The sequence below is a fragment of the Serpula lacrymans genome (genome assembly GCF_000218685.1).
Source record: "Serpula lacrymans var. lacrymans S7.9 unplaced genomic scaffold SERLAscaffold_1, whole genome shotgun sequence".
NCBI classification, from domain to species: domain Eukaryota; kingdom Fungi; phylum Basidiomycota; class Agaricomycetes; order Boletales; family Serpulaceae; genus Serpula; species Serpula lacrymans.
Genome location: NW_006763290.1, coordinates 103,032 through 118,599, shown reverse-complemented (window position 1 = coordinate 118,599; position 15,568 = coordinate 103,032). Strand labels below are relative to the sequence as shown.

The 15,568-nt window shown below is 46.0% G+C and overlaps 7 protein-coding genes across 7 annotated transcripts; 4 read left to right on the top strand and 3 right to left on the bottom strand.

Annotated features, from left to right (window-relative positions):
• Nucleotides 1-478: 478 nt before the first annotated feature.
• Nucleotides 479-3,199, top strand: SERLADRAFT_431596 (uncharacterized protein; the record flags this gene model as incomplete). Its single annotated transcript, XM_007311946.1, has 16 exons — nt 479-800; nt 849-919; nt 970-999; nt 1,049-1,085; nt 1,142-1,198; nt 1,253-1,265; nt 1,334-1,469; nt 1,525-1,924; nt 1,977-2,032; nt 2,088-2,244; nt 2,295-2,319; nt 2,379-2,393; nt 2,587-2,642; nt 2,694-2,809; nt 2,931-3,101; nt 3,158-3,199. 16 exons carry the CDS (start codon nt 479-481, stop codon nt 3,197-3,199), a joined length of 1,704 nt encoding a protein of 567 aa, XP_007312008.1.
• Nucleotides 3,200-4,004: 805 nt separating this feature from the next.
• SERLADRAFT_454388 (uncharacterized protein) lies at nt 4,005-6,910 on the top strand (the record flags this gene model as incomplete). Its single annotated transcript, XM_007311945.1, has 16 exons — nt 4,005-4,359; nt 4,415-4,485; nt 4,545-4,574; nt 4,628-4,664; nt 4,729-4,788; nt 4,838-4,850; nt 4,910-5,045; nt 5,101-5,488; nt 5,542-5,597; nt 5,660-5,816; nt 5,872-5,896; nt 5,950-5,964; nt 6,019-6,090; nt 6,144-6,199; nt 6,253-6,368; nt 6,421-6,910. 16 exons carry the CDS (start codon nt 4,038-4,040, stop codon nt 6,673-6,675), a joined length of 1,809 nt encoding a protein of 602 aa, XP_007312007.1.
• Nucleotides 6,911-6,955: 45 nt separating this feature from the next.
• Nucleotides 6,956-8,370, bottom strand: SERLADRAFT_454384 (uncharacterized protein; the record flags this gene model as incomplete). The annotated part of the gene is made up of 4 exons (XM_007311944.1): nt 6,956-7,730; nt 7,797-7,866; nt 7,919-8,017; nt 8,131-8,370. The coding sequence occupies 4 exons, from the start codon at nt 8,319-8,321 to the stop codon at nt 7,182-7,184; spliced, it is 909 nt and encodes a 302-aa protein (XP_007312006.1).
• A 53-nt stretch (nt 8,371-8,423) lies between these two features.
• On the bottom strand, nt 8,424-10,474 carry SERLADRAFT_454381 (uncharacterized protein; the record flags this gene model as incomplete). Its single annotated transcript, XM_007311943.1, has 6 exons — nt 8,424-8,902; nt 8,957-9,141; nt 9,204-9,246; nt 9,299-9,366; nt 9,473-9,614; nt 9,673-10,474. The coding sequence occupies 6 exons, from the start codon at nt 10,315-10,317 to the stop codon at nt 8,864-8,866; spliced, it is 1,122 nt and encodes a 373-aa protein (XP_007312005.1).
• A 6-nt stretch (nt 10,475-10,480) lies between these two features.
• Nucleotides 10,481-11,352, bottom strand: SERLADRAFT_454380 (uncharacterized protein; the record flags this gene model as incomplete). The annotated part of the gene is made up of 4 exons (XM_007311942.1): nt 10,481-10,662; nt 10,721-10,819; nt 10,877-11,220; nt 11,297-11,352. 2 exons carry the CDS (start codon nt 11,064-11,066, stop codon nt 10,800-10,802), a joined length of 210 nt encoding a protein of 69 aa, XP_007312004.1.
• A 310-nt stretch (nt 11,353-11,662) lies between these two features.
• SERLADRAFT_431592 (uncharacterized protein) lies at nt 11,663-14,113 on the top strand (the record flags this gene model as incomplete). Its single annotated transcript, XM_007311941.1, has 7 exons — nt 11,663-12,123; nt 12,201-12,333; nt 12,384-12,465; nt 12,518-13,093; nt 13,151-13,293; nt 13,352-13,985; nt 14,064-14,113. 7 exons carry the CDS (start codon nt 11,663-11,665, stop codon nt 14,111-14,113), a joined length of 2,079 nt encoding a protein of 692 aa, XP_007312003.1.
• A 631-nt stretch (nt 14,114-14,744) lies between these two features.
• On the top strand, nt 14,745-15,239 carry SERLADRAFT_454375 (uncharacterized protein; the record flags this gene model as incomplete). Its single annotated transcript, XM_007311940.1, has 1 exon — nt 14,745-15,239. The coding sequence occupies one exon, from the start codon at nt 14,984-14,986 to the stop codon at nt 15,173-15,175; it is 192 nt and encodes a 63-aa protein (XP_007312002.1).
• Between the last annotated feature and the right edge of the window lie 329 nt (nt 15,240-15,568).

The following is a 15,568-nucleotide window of genomic DNA, read 5'->3' as shown; positions in this document are numbered from 1 at the left end:
CAGGGGATTGAAGTGTTTCTGGGTCTAGAAGGTTAGCTTGGCAGCCAGTGGAGCTCAGGATGTGTATTCCATAACGTAGGCTACATGTTTCCACAGACCGCGATTAAAGCTGAAGGCAGAGAACACTGGTAATACAGAAAGTACAAGTACTACATCCACTTCAGCACTTGCATAAGTTTGTGGTACGCGAACAAGCCACTGTTGCAATCACATCGCCTCCCATCAGTTGCGTTACTCGCTCACTGGCAACTGGCTCATGCTATCGTGCCGTTTATTTCATACCCATCAACAGCAATTACAGAGATATCGGATTCAGGGTGAGCGGCATCCTGGATGCTTCATCTCTGGTTTCACATGCTACTCACTGAATGCATTTAAGGACTTACCGGTCTCGGCATACCTCAAATACCGCGCTTGCGTGAACGTTATAACATATAAACTACACTGGTTCTTATCTGAACCAACAGAACACTTCGCAATGGCCCGAGGCTTACCACCTGGTGTAACATACGTCGCTCAGTGTTTGCCTGGTTTATTGCTTCCTCCAGCCTCTACATTCGCTCTCATCTCCATCATCGAGACACTTCTGGATGTTCGCGTATCAGCGTTCCAATACACATGCGCAGTTCTTCTATCTTTGCCAGTGGCATTTGTACTGAGCGTTCAGTATACCGCATACGTGAACCGGAGGGGTGCCGCTGCGCGCGGTGCAGTCATGCCACCGTATGTCCAGTCTGATAAATTTGCAGGGGTCGATCTGGTGGCTGCGATGGTCCATGACTTCAAGAATAATCATCCTGGTATGTACAAGGATCTAATTTTGTTTTCCATTCTGATCCGTCCTAAAGTTGACTTAATGAATGAATGGTCCGAGAAATATGGTCATACATTTACCATCCGAACTTTTTTCGAAAACAAGGTAATTGAAAGAGTGTTTGTATGCCATCGTACCTAAATCTTGTGGTTCAGATCTTCACTTCGGAGCCCGAACATGTGAAGGTACGGGGCAAACCATTCCTTCGCTGTGTGAATGCTTATTCTAGAAAAGGCTATACTTGCTTCACAATTCAACGATTTTGCAAAAGGTAGGATCCTTGCAATCGCGAGCGGTCCGCGGAGAATATAACCTTTGTTCTTGTAGGGCCTATGAGATATCAGCTAAGTTCCTTATTGGGGGAAGGGGTATTCAGCTCAGATGGTAGATACTATCACCAAATCTCCTAGCCTATAGCTCCTCACTCAAACCGCGCAGGTGATGTTTGGAAGTACGACCTTTTCCTTTTGTAGTATGTCTATTGCTACTGTCAGGTGTCTGATGCCGTAGATGTTGCAGATTTCATCGAAGTATGACTCGGCCGTTCTTTACCAGAGATCGCATAAGCCATTTCGATATATTCAATCGCCACGCTGAAGATGTCATTGAACAAATAAGAATCCGCCTTCTGGAAGGTTATCCCATTGACTTCCAGGTGAGCTTGTATGATCCCATTTGGCCTATATTACCTCATTTTTTGTTCTCCAAAGGACGCTATTCGCCGCTTCACCCTGGATTCGGCAACCGAGTTTCTTTTCGGCAAAGATGTCAAGTCTCTATCTGCCGGACTTCCTTACCCTCCGAATTCACCCCTGGACATTGTCAAGTCTCATCCTGCGAACGACTTTGCCGAGGCTTTTGGAGATGCACAGATGGCCTCCGCGCTGCGCTCACGGTATGGTGGCAAATGGCCATTGGCCGAGTTTTGGAAAGATAAGGTTCATACCTACATGGATGTAATCGACGAATTTGTCAATCCTATCATTGCCGAGGCTTTGGAAAAGAAGAAAGCCATGCAAAGTAGCAGTGGAAATGACCTAAAAGGGAATTTTGACAGGGAAGTGAAGGATGGTGAGACCCTGTTGGACCACCTCGTCAACTATACAGAGGGTATGACCGGCACGTCTTTTGTCACCGTCATCAAGCTTATGGATATTCGTAGACCTTAAAATGCTGAAAGACGAAACGCTCAACATCATGATTGCCGGCGGTGACACCGTAAGTTGTCCCTTCCGTACCTGTGGAAGTCATGCACTTACCTGATATGCGATAGACTGCGTCCACGCTATCCTTTATGATATATCAGCTATCTCAAAACCCCAGGATCCTTGACCGCTTACGTGAAGAGATCATAAACAAGGTCGGGCTTACTGATAGGCCTACTTATGACGACATTCGGGATATGAAATATCTCAGAGCTGTTATCAACGGTATATATTTTATCACTCTGCATTGGTTGCTGTCTGACAGAAAACATCAGAAACGCTTCGACTACATCCTGCCGTGTAAGTTCAAACTTTAGGTGTTTAGCTAGTACCTTGATCTGACAGCACTAAACCTCCAGTCCCTCTAACATAAGGTAGGTAGAATCTGCAAGAAAGGAGCGGTGGCTCATGATATGGTTCTGTCCTTCCATTCCAGGGTTTCAACTCGAGATACTACTTTGCCTTCTAATAACGGCGGTACTCCTTTCTTTGTGCCGGCCGGCACAAGGCAAGTAACAAAATTTTCATATCACAAGGACACATCTTAAGTTCTCTCTGGTCATACAGGATCAACTATTCTGTACTATTGATGCATCGTCGGAAAGATCTTTGGGGTCCAGATGGTAAGCTGCCCATCCCAAGTATTGGGGTCATAAGCTCATTTGAGTTCTTAGCGCAAGACTTTGACCCCGACAGATTTATCGATGAACGGCTGCACAAATATTTGACGGCTAACCCGTTTATCTTCATTCCCTTCAATGCAGGACCCAGGATTTGTCTTGGTCAACAGGTTCGTTCACGACAGTAGGATACTGAGTTTGCATTTTTTCTGAGGAAGCGAGATGCATCTTTTTCTATTTTTCGAAATGATAATCATACTCTTCGTATACTAACTGACATTTTCACGACAGTTTGCCTATAATCAGATATCGTTCTTCCTAATCCGCTTCCTACAAAAGTTTTCGTCCATAACACTCGCCACTGATGAGCAGTTTGCTCCACCTTCCCACTGGGCAGGGGCTTCTGACCGGAAATCGATAGAAAAGATCTATCCAAAGTATCACCTCACCATGTATGTGCACGTGAGTACATTTATTTCCTCATCTTTCTCTTGGACGTTAGCTCAGTATTCTTATAGGGCGGTGTTTGGGTCAGGCTGGAGGAAGCGGTACATGAATAGGGCTGGATCCCGTCGGGGAGTTACCTGTGCTGTACTACATCTGCTACACAATATTACTATTACACAAGGATGTGTAAGTCTCCCCAGTGAGACCAATTTGATATGACGGTCGTATATAAAGAATGTGCCAGTGCGTAGAAACGAGCGCTCGACTCTTGAAACCATTGATGTGCAGCAGTGTAACTGAGAGTGCTCTAACCGACGGTTAATGTCGATGATAAATCAAAATAGTAGGTGCTGTTAATTTTATTTCAGGGGGCCACCGACAGCGGAAGTGCCACGCCGGGTTGTGCTGGGTTGCCGGCATGTTTGTTGATTTGCCACCAGGCATGTCGTTATGATGTTTTCTTCCTTATTCCCGCAGAGAGTGACAGGACGTTTACTTTTTGGTACTCTTGGCAGACGATGACAAGGAACTAACGAGGACTGCTGCTTTCTTTTTTTTCAGGACTCTTGTTCTTTAGCCAAGTGCAATATGCCGCTAATCACCGGGGTTATGCCTCTGCGGTAAATCAGTTTATGAGACATGGAGAGTGCGTCAGACATACCGACGGCTGCCGTTGGGGCCGCAGTCGATCCGCACCTATTCGTACTTTGCGGCATCGAAAAATCACAAGTTCTGGCCGGTATGTCTTGTGCCGCACTCTACTATCCTCAATCCTCACAGCCATCTTTCCCACTCACAGGAGCTTACACAACAGCATCCGGCAATTGCTTTCAACTTTGCATTACTCCCGCCTATTCCTCGGGCATGTGAATCACAGAAATCATATATAGAACTGGATCTTCACCAGCAAAGAGGTACAACTGCAAATCTGCTCACTTCTCACTGTTCACCATGGCCATCCAACTTCCACCTGGGATCATACTGATCTTCCGCCGTCTGCCTCGTCTCTTGCTTCCCCCCGTATCCATCTACATTCTACTACGTGTCTGCGATGCAGTCCTCGACGTCTCTGTTCCTTACTGGCTTCAATTCCTCGCCTACATCCTATCAATTCCCCTAACACCGATGGTCAGTGTCATATACACTGATTACGTCGATAGCAGAGAGGCCGCTGCTCGTGGTGCAGTTCTCCCTCCCAGAGCTACAAGCAAATGGCCTGCAGGCCTTGACATTTTATTGCGGATGGTCGCAAATTCGAAAACGGGCTATATGGGTCAGTTTTTCTCAACATCATGCGCATAGCTTCTCTCATCATATTCTATTTACAGGTGAAGTGCTAGAGCAAGAGGCTGAGATCAATGGGAACACGTTCAATGCCAAGGTTCTTCTTGAGAATAGGGTAACCGTCATTATAGATATGCACCCCCTATGTGAAGAGCTAATGGCCCACATTCATAGATATTTACCTTTGAACCAGAATATATCAAGGTAATTCTTGCAACGTGCATATTAGTGAGTTTCAATTGACTGGATGACGTCAGGCTATCCTCGCAACAAAATTTAATTCGTACGGTAAAGGTTAGCTCAACAGTCGTCAGATCGAGTTGTTATAGGAGACTTAAAACCCCTTTTCTTACAATAGGTCCCATGTTCTGGGATCAGGTCAATTCGCTTCTTGGAACCGGTGTATTCAATTCAGACGGTATGTATTTAGTCCTTGCCTATCTTCATATGTCTCATTCAGCTTTCAGGTGACACATGGAAGTAGGGCATTTTCCCATCAGCCTGTTTTTTCTCCAAGGCTCATCGTTTTATTGCGATAGATTTCACCGGACCATGACGCGCCCATTTTTCAGCAGGGACCGTATTAGCCACTTTGATATCTTCGAAAAACATGCAGAGGATGCTATCAGTCAGTTCAAGCAAAGGTTGAGAGAGGGCTATCCCGTCGACTTCCAGGTACGTCGGTGATCGATTGCATCCTCCTCCTACGGCAGTTTATAGTGCATTGCAGGACATGGTATCGCGATTCACTCTTGACTCGGCTACTGAATTCCTGTTCGGGAAGGATGTGTGCTCTCTAGGAGCAGGATTACCATATCCTCCATCGTCTCCATTAGCGAAATCAGCGTTTACTGAGAACCACCCTGCCAACATATTCGCGCAAGCGTTTGCAGAGGCTCAGGTAGCTGCTTCTTCTCGAGGACGCTACGGTTCCAACTGGCGCTTCTTCGAGTTCTGGAGTGACACCGTTAAGAAACGCATGGACATCTGTTATCAGTTCATCGATCCTATTCTCAAGGATGCACTGCAGAAAAAAAGGGATTTGAAGGAGAGCGGCGTAAACGACGATGCCAAGGAAGGTGAAACACTTCTAGACCACCTCGTAAATTATACGGAAGGTTCGCAGAAGTTCCTATATGCCTATATGCGCCGTTGACCTTGTTATATTCAGATCCTACGGTGATCCGGGATGAAACACTAAACATCATGATTGCGGGTCGTGACACAGTAAGCCGCTATTTTCTCTCCTGTAGGATAAATTTATCAACAATATTAACCTCAAATTTAAGACCGCTGGCTTGTTGACATTTGTCATTTACATGCTTTCCCAGCACCCTGTTGTTCTTACCCGTCTTCGCGAGGAAGTCCTCACTAAAGTTGGGGGCTCGAGAAGGCCGACATACGATGATATGCGCGAGATGAAGTATATGAGAGCGGTTCTGAATGGTATGTCTTGCGTGGTTTTTCGATCATTTAGATGATGTTGATTTTGTTACATTAGAAACACTTCGACTATATCCTCCAGTGTAAGTCAAAAAAATTTAGTAAGTTTTATCGATATCTGATCATTTCGTTTTAGGCCATTCAATGTTAGGTATGAACTTTGTCGTGTATGCTGAAAACAACCCTGATAAGTGGACGCCTTTAGGACAAGCACTGAAGCTACTGTTTGGCCTTCAGTGAATGGCGGCAAACCGTTGTACATCCCTGCGAACACCAGGTTAGTGCAAGCCGATTGTACCCACTACGAAACCTTACAAATGTCGCATTTAGAGTTCCCTATTCCGTGTTTTTAATGCATCGGAGGAAGGATTTATGGGGTCCAGATGGTGTGTACTGTATGGCTTGTGTGATCTCGTGATACTTATATTTCGGTTTCCAGCTTTAGAATTTGACCCAGATAGATTTATTGATCAGCGTCTTCACAAGTTCCTCACTCCAAACCCCTTTATTTTTGTTCCCTTCAACGCCGGTCCCAGGATCTGTTTAGGCCAACAGGTAAATTTTCGTCTATTGAAAACTTAAATGGGAAATTAATGATGCTTCTTAGTTCGCATACAATGAAGCATCTTACTTCCTTGTTCGCCTTCTCCAAGCATTTTCGTCCGTATCGCTTGCGACCGATGTTCAAAAACCACCTCCGGCTGAGTGGGCGAAAGGTCCAGGAAGACAAGCTGTGGAGAAGATAGTCATCAAGGGACACTTGACCATGTATGCTGCGGTACGTGATAATTACCTATGGTGGGCTGCGATTTGTTTGCTCATCTCTCATATGAAAGGATGGTGTATGGGTGAGGATGGATGAGGCGAATCAAAATGAGACTGTAATATAACTTTTGCGCGTGGTCACCGAGAAAGCCTCATATTTAACTATATGCAACCACATACTATTTATCTTTACTGTAGCTCAAATGTAAACTTGTGTAATTCTGCGCAGTCCCATAGATCAGTGCGCTGTTTTGTTTTTCGTTCTGTTTTCCTGTAGTTGGTTGTTATACTCAATCACATACGTGCGACAGCACAATTTATCATGATTTCCACTACCTAACGACTTCATAAGCTTCATACTTTCCGTCGAACTGATGGGGAAAATTGAACAATGCCAAGTCAAATTTGCTGTATACTGAAAAATCTATATCTATACAACATGCAGAGATTTTGATTCAGTTTATCTTTCGATACACGGCCCGTCAGCATATACCATCCGTAGCTCGAACGACAATCCATTAAGTACTGTACAAGTAGATTACCGCCAGAGTATGTCCACGTATGATGTATACAGCTTCTCGTAATTCTAGGTAGCCTCACGTTTCAAGTGTTGCTTGCACTCCCATTCGCTCCAGCACCTTCCGTCTGTGGGTTCCAAGGGCCTATATCACTCAATGAGCAACCTCCCGGGCACTGGCACTTTCCTCCCAAATCCTTCGGCAAGTTTTCTGGAGGAATTTGGGCAAGGAGTTTATCCTTGTATCCGCTCCCCAAAATGTCGATCTTGGACACTGTGACTTCATCTAGCCATGGCTTGATGAGCTGCCACACGCCCGAAAACGCCCACGGGGCGTTAATGATATAAAACTTCCCCATGCGCTCTGGGTAGCGATCCTGACCGATCGACGCTGCTTCAGAGACGTAGTCCTTAACACGGTAAAAGTTGGTGAGGGAGACATTGTGTAGATCAAGGATAGTGCAGGATGTCTCGACGGGGTGTCCGACAGCTTTGGAACATGCGGGTAGACGCTCATCGACGAACTTTTCGTATTCAAAGACTAGCCGTTGAAGCTGACGCTCTTTGGATGTGATTTCGTGCAGCCTCTTGATATCAAGGTAGCCCAGACGCTCGATGTAGATCGGCCGGCCATCCTAGAAGCACGGGCGTGGGCCCTCATTAGCACTTTATAGCACTGATAATAATGTTGTCATACTCGCCTTATCCATCTTGTGATAGAATTGAGGGTAGATTTTATCAAGCTCTTCCTTCTCGTCAAATGTAAAGTTCCTGCTTGGACGATCAGATTGAATCGCGTAGGTGAGGCAAACCGATCGCTCACTTGACGATATCATCTACACCAAAGTCTTTCCTCCATTGCTCCTGAGCGAGCAACATCGCCTTGGCTTTGGGTACATCAAATTTGCGCGCTCTCAAGAATCTAGAAATGATTTCATCAATGTACTGCGGCTATGAGTGATGCTGATCTACCGCTCCTATCCGAAATGCAACATCCTGATAGAGCACGATATGGAAACGGAACGAAAAACATACCTCAGCAGAGTGGCATCATCCATCCTCTCGGGTACAAAGAGGCCCTCTTCGTTGAGCTGCTTTTTGAGCGTGTCTAGGCCATGTTGCATGGGCACTGTGAGATTCCCAAGACGTCCTGGAAGAGGTCTGTAGTTTGGATCTGTAATCCCTTCTGGAAGAGGGCTTGCGCTGGCGGGCACGGTGGACGACATGGTCAAGGGTAGTTCCTAGCAGAGGTTGCGGTGGCTGGAAAGTATATAGATCACGCGCGCTCATTTCCTATTAGTCTTGCTTTCACTCCACAAATGCGGTAATTGGCCCCAAATCTGGCCAAGACCCGCGCCAGCAATTTGATACCAATCCGTACCATTTGCTGTCAACTAATTCTAGCAGCCTTTAGTAACGAAATGACACTCGTATCATGCGATGCAACACAGTGTTTTTTCATTCAGAGAATCGCATCATTACATCCAGAACCCCGAACCACGAGTTGAGTCGTGATCCGATGCGAGAAGCTCTGGGGCATTCATCTACTAGTGGTACAAACAGGATGCGGCTCAAGAGATATCTGAAGCAACGCAGGTTGAAATGCAGTGGGTGGTGGAGAGGGGGTCGGGGGGTATTGCAGAAGAATCGGAAACAGATGGAATACAACGCAGATCGCCGGAAAAAAAACAAGAGATCATCATATGTTACATTTCATGTAGATCGTCGTCACGACGGGAATGCATGTGCAGACAATCGAAGGAAGAGTTCAAACAATGTCCCAGAGTTCTTCCAGTGCGCAACAAAACTAAAAATATCGTCAATTTAAGGATTGTGAGTTGTTATTAATAAGAGACTGCACCTTTCCACATGCGACCGAAGCACTGAGTGGGTAGTCGCTTATACTTATTTTTTCATCTACAACATGATCGGCAAAGTCATCCCGTCCACGAGCCATTGCGCCCACAAAAACTGCGACAGAGTGCGTCTCTGGCAGAGTGGGTAGATAGCGCGATAGCCGGATCGTAGGGGCATCACCAGATAATGCTGGAAAAGGACATAATAATAGCATGAGAATATATATGGCAAGCGAGCGACATGCTACGTACTCAACTTCATGGTATTGACAGGTAGATGGTCTGTCACGGGATTCTAGTGCGGGATATTTGAATACCAAGCAAGACGAGAAGTGCGAATGACAAACTTTGATGACTTTAAGTAACTTTTCTGGGCCATTTACGCCTCTAATAGATAGCTTGTGAAGGAGTTGAACTGTAAGGATAGCGATGAGTAGTGTTCATTAGATGGTAGAGTAAAGTGATCCAATAGTTTCTCCAGGGTAACACAACATCGATGAGTCAAGATACGATGCACATACCCATTAAACCGCTGAATCGTTTGAATGTCCGTGGTATCCTTACATGAGGGTTGACTTCTATGAGCACACCTTTGGCAGTGTGAATGTAGACTTGGAGAAGTCCAGCTTTGTTCAGAGGGGAGTCGAGAAGCGTCAAGAGACACTATCAAGAAGGAAGACTGTCAGATCCGATATCGGGTGTGCATCTGAAAAGCACTTACTTGATGCGTGATATCTGGACGTGCATCTGCAATGTCTCTTCCTGTCTTTGCCAGGATGCCCTGGTGATCGTCACAGTTCAGAAGAGTATACTTGACGTCTCCCTCCCGACCATTCTTCGCTTTTCCACCACTGCTGACTCTGTAAGCCTCCAGACAAGCCTGTTCAAGAATTACGAAAAGGCGGCGCTGGGTGGAAGCGATACCTCCGCGAGGGACATGTGCTTGTACAGGAAGCATGGAAGGGTTTGCAGGCTGAGGCATGGGGTTATTATTAGCGTTGCCCGCCATTCGGCGAGCTTTTGAAGCCGGTAGAGGACGAGTTGGCCTGTCTGGGATCGGTTTATCGGAATCGTCGTTCTGGGCTGTGTTTTGAGGGGACGAAGAGGAACTACGCTGATCTGAGTGGCTAGCATCGATTTGCATGGTCTCTTTATCGGAAAATTCAGAGTCCGAGGCAGAGTTTGATCTACGTCTCTGTGGAAGTTCATCCACTGGGGTTGATTTTGGTCTTGGTGGAGGGGTGATGGTTGCTGCGTCGTTCTCGTGCTCAGCCTTTCGCAAAACATTAATGCGAAGTGCAGGACCAGCATTGGATCCCGAATGGCGGCGGCGACGGACAGGGATGGTGTCTACGGCTACAGACATGGTGTTATTCCTGATTATATATATTTTTTGAGTGGGAGAGAGTAAAGGAGAGACAAGGATGGATGGGAGAGGCGAAAGAAAGGCTAGCGAATTCTGATGCGACTTGAATTGCAGATTTGTGCAACCTCCTTTTGGATCTCCAATGCGATCAAATTTTTCTCAAGGCACGCTTTCCAATCTCACACAAGCAGGCGCAAATACAGCCTTCATGCCTTTATGGCCCTCGTATCTCACAAAACGTACGACCACTCTTCAATCCTTGCCCTTTATTCGCACAGTACCAACATATCTATCAGATAGCGTCATAAAAAGGAGCCCAAGGCAGCATAGCTGTGATCCCAGAGTCTCAAGGATGCCACATCAGCTGGCATTTTGGGTGGCATTCGCAATTTGCAAAACATACATTCGTGGATACAATTATGAAACCCGGTCAGACAGTGATAGCAGCTGACATCGCGCGTCGTTTCGGACATTCGTCGTCTTTACAACAATACCAAGTGATCTGACAAGGAACTGGTTCAGACAGTGCGGAGTAAGATAAGTATTTCATTTAGCTTACTCCCCTGTTGTGAATCGAAGCACCGCAGTATGAATATTGGCAAGATAAAAGCGGAAAGCAGTCTGCCAAGATAGAGGGGACACAAAACACGTTTGGATGTCTGTGATTGGCGATCCATTGAGAAAGATAGACGTTGACTAGACCATCGTTTTGTACGTAGCAAAAGGCGACCACGAGTACAGATTTTCATCGATAATCAGCTACGTGGAGTCGTCTGCACGTCAAGTATCTTCTGGTTGACTGATAAGAAGTATGTTGATGCTTCTCAGACCTCGTGGGTGAGTCAGTAGGTCAAGTTCGCGTGTCAGAAAGAAACCTAGGGGGGATTGCATTGTATCGTTTCACTACAAATGAATTTGAGAAGTTAGTCATGGCTGAGCGCTGCGTTGAATATCGATCACATTTTGAAAATGAGCATACCAGAGTACCTGAACCATGCGTGAAAACAGTCTATGATACTGTCAATATTAACCCCTGATGAGTGTAGGACTCTGACTCGTTAGGCTTTTTTGACCCCGAGTGCCACAACTAGCTCTTGTAACTTTTATCACCAAGTCTCACAAAGGATCTTGGACAAAAATGGCGTATGATTGTGACTGGCGTCCGATATGAGACTCAGAGCTGCTCTTCAACACGTGGTTTTTATATTCCTTCAACACCACGTCAGCGCATCATGGAAAACGAGTCTTAGGATTCAAGCGCTTCACTCGATACAGATACTCCCTCCATTCCAAAACAGACATCGAGTGGTACATGGGTAACCTAGAACAGCGGCGTGATGTTGCCATGAGCGGTCTGGGCACTTCAATCCCAGAACTCCCAGTCAAATTATTTCTGGACAATGCAGCCTCTCAATTGAAAAGCATCAACGTTGCTAATGTGAAGCAGGAGCTCCTCGACAAGGGGCATATCAAAGATGGACGATGGGCCGCCTTCAAGTCAAATCCAGCCAAATCGCAAGATAACGAGGAAATATCTTTCATACCCCTTACAGAGGTTATAACACATATATGCGAATGTAGTGGTCTTTGCAAGACTAGAAAGCGAACTACGTACATGGATAACCTAAATTCGATACCAGAATCTGTGCGATCAAACTTAACTCGTCCTGATGGTTGTTTTGTCCTCTATGACAGTAATAAACCCCCGGTTCCCAAAGGATCAAATCAAAACCCTACAATTTCTTGGGACGACATAGCTGTCGCAATTGAATTCAAGAAGAAGGCTGGCGATGATGACATAGTGATGTAAGTTCTGACTGTCATATCTTTGCAACAGGGATACTCACCCATTTCCTGAAGAATGTACGGAAGATTGTGTGCAGTCTCCATCACATCCTGCGAAGTGATCCCTGCCGAAGGTTTGCGTTTGGCATAACAGTCGAAGCCAACCAAATGAGATTTTGGTTTGCAAATCGTTCGACAGTATTCACTACAAAGCCGTTCGATTTCATAACGGTCAGTTAAATAGTACCATTCTGCATTTGCCTCTCAAGTAGTACCTATAGGAACACGAGTTTTTGATACATTGCGTTCTATCGTTCACCTACGCGGAAAAGGCGGATCTTGGATGGGACCCCACCATAAAGCGTGTGAATGTGGATGGGAAAATCTGCTACGATATCACTGTACATTCTTCCAGAGCAGACGGACAAGCTCCAGCTATCTACCGCGCAGAGGGAATTCTGTCTGACTTTGGGGCTGACGCGCTACGTGGTCGAGGAACTCGAGTCTTTTAAAGCTCGTCGATTCAATATCCAAAGTGGCGAAGTCGAAGGAAAACCTGTCGCTATCAAGGATGCTTGGGTTGACGAGGACCGTGACAGGGAAGGAGATATCCGCAAAACGTTCGAAGCTGAAGCTGATGATGATGACAAAGGCGAGATACGGAAATACTTCTTGACGGTACTGGATCATGGAGATGTCATTATCGACGGGCATGTTGATCACACGCGAGATTTACACTTGCGCAATGTCAATATTCCCTCTGATTCTCGTTTCCGACTCCAAAGAAAGGAGCTTCCAGCTGATCCCGTTTCTAGCACCGGCTCTGCACCTTCCTCGGGTATCCCAGGGCAAACTCGTGCTCCTCATGCAGGTCATTATCAGTATTCGTTCAAGGTCCACCATCGGATCGTCTTTGAAGAAGTCGCCCAGCCAATATACACTTTGAAATACCTGGCTGATGTCCTTCGAATAATGATACATGGCACCACCAGTAAGTAATTCGGCCTTGGTAGTGATTTTCTGTAAGTTGAGGTTTTGCCATATTCAGGCCTTCAACTTTTGCACAAATACGGATGGGTGCATCGAGACGTCAGCACCGGTAATCTCTTGGTGTATGAAGGCAATGGGAAAATGGGCGACTTAGAATTTACGAAGAAATCGGACCAGGAAAGCACTCATGAAATCCGTACCGTATGTCACTTCCCTTCTTATTTTCGCATGTGCCTTGTCTGATGCTCCATTCTTTCAGGGGACACTCAACTTTATGGCGGTGGAGGTTGAAGCTCAGCGGTACAACTTCAAGCCGTCTCTAGCAGATCCCCTCGCAGATGCGCCAACATCGAGATCCGCTTTTCGTTACAATCCCTTGCACGACCTTGAATCAATGTGGTGGATTGGTGTGTGGATGATATTCAACCACAGAGACATCGAAGAGATGGAAGATAATATCAAAGAGCAGATCCAACAAACGCAGATCCTCTTCCCGGAGGTGCTGGGTGGAAGCACGGGAAGAGGGCTTGTTTTGAAGACGGAGGATTGGCTCGTGGAATGCCTTTGGTGTCTTCCTCGATCTTTTAGAGGCCCAGTAGTATGCCTCAGTACCATCAGGAAAATACTTGTCGACCATTATAACGCAGCCGAGGCGGTACATGGCAAGATCAACCCAGCTGCGTTCAAAGGCATTCATAGCTCTTTTATTGAGCAACTTCGATATCCGATGAAGGAAGCCGGGAAGACTGCATTGTATTCGCTCGTCGATATCCTCGTGAAGAAGCGGACGCGAGGTCAGTTCGAAACTAGTCGCGATCCCCCAACGGGCGGGTACGACAGAACTTCTCCCACTCCTCAGACGAAGAGGCAAAAGACCGAAACTGTTCTAGTAGGTATGAATGACCAAGAGTAATATCATGCATAGTGACAAGACAGTTGATAATTTATGACTTTCTTGCATCGGACTTCAGTGGATTATGAGCCCCCTAGTTCACAAAGGATCACACCAGGAAATCGATAGACAGTGATATCAGCTGACATCGTGCGTTGTTTCGGACACTCGTTGTCTTTACAACAATACCGAGTGATTCGACAAGCTTCCTTTATGTAGCACCGTAGTATGATAATTAGCAAGATAAGAGCGGAAAGCAGTATGGCCAAGATAGGGGGGCACAAAACATGTTTGGATGTCCGTGTGATTGGTGATCCATTGAGAAAGATAAACATTGACTAGGCTAATGTTGTACGTAGCAGAAGGCGACCACGAGTACAGACTCTTATTGATAATCAGCTACGTGGAGTCATTTGCACGTCAAGTATCTTCTGGTTGACTGATAAGAAGTACGTCAATGCTTCCCAGACCTAGTGGGTGAGTCACTAGGTCAAGTTCGCGTGTCAGAAAGAAACCCAGGGGGGTTGCGTTGAATGGTTTTTACAAATGAAACTGAGTAGTCAGGCCGCAGTGATGAGCGTTGTGTTGCATCAATTACATTTTGGGAATGAGCACACCAAAGTACCTGAACCATGCGTGAAAACCGTAATACTGTCAACATTAAAAACTGCTTTGAAGATATCCCCTGGTTAGAGTAGGACCCCTGTACATGATGTAGACGTCTGAAGAGGCCATAGAGAAATATGAATACAGTTCTCCTAGTATTACATCACCCAACGCAGTGACGATCTGGAAGAACACGGTAGGCATCGCGGGCAGCGCGTCGCCGTTCCAATAGTCTCCTATAAGCAAACCCTATCGGCAGGAAGATAATCTGATCTTGTAACAAATAAAATAAACAAATAGTCGGATGGTCATTGTATGTGAAATTTGGGGACAAGGGATCGACTGTATGAGCCTGAGGAAACACACAGCGTTTGCGCAACCTTTACTTATAAGATGTTCGCCAGACTCCAATCTGCCCTAGGCATACCATTTAGGATGAAGAGTCTAGTTTTTGCGACCACCGACAGCCGAGAACTTGCGCAACAGTTGACTCTGCCCTCGGGAGCAATACGAGAAGCTGAGGGAAGTTATGCAGAAGACAGGTCTTCCCCGCTGGTAGTGCGTGTATTGAAGGATTTTGGCTGAGAAGAGGGAGTTGCGAATCGGAATTTTGACTTGTACGAATGAGTATATCACGGAGATGAGCTTTGAATTTTTGACGCTTGAAAGCTTGAACTGCAGCAGACGACTCCGACTCCGCCACTCAGCTGACAAGACCTCATATCGTTGGAATCAGAGTAAAAATCGCTGAAATACGCTCACGTCTTCTCGAGAGTACATGTATCGTGTCAAAAACAACGATAGTGGCTGTATGGAACACCACCCTCTGTTAGCATGACTTGGGGTAGCACTTTGCTTCACTTGTCGCGGAGTTTTATGCACTAGTAGAAACGACTTGAGCCAGTGCTCTTCAACATTCAATATTGTACATGCTGTACCACTGACATAGCCTTTGCTAGTACAGGGGCCCATTTCCAC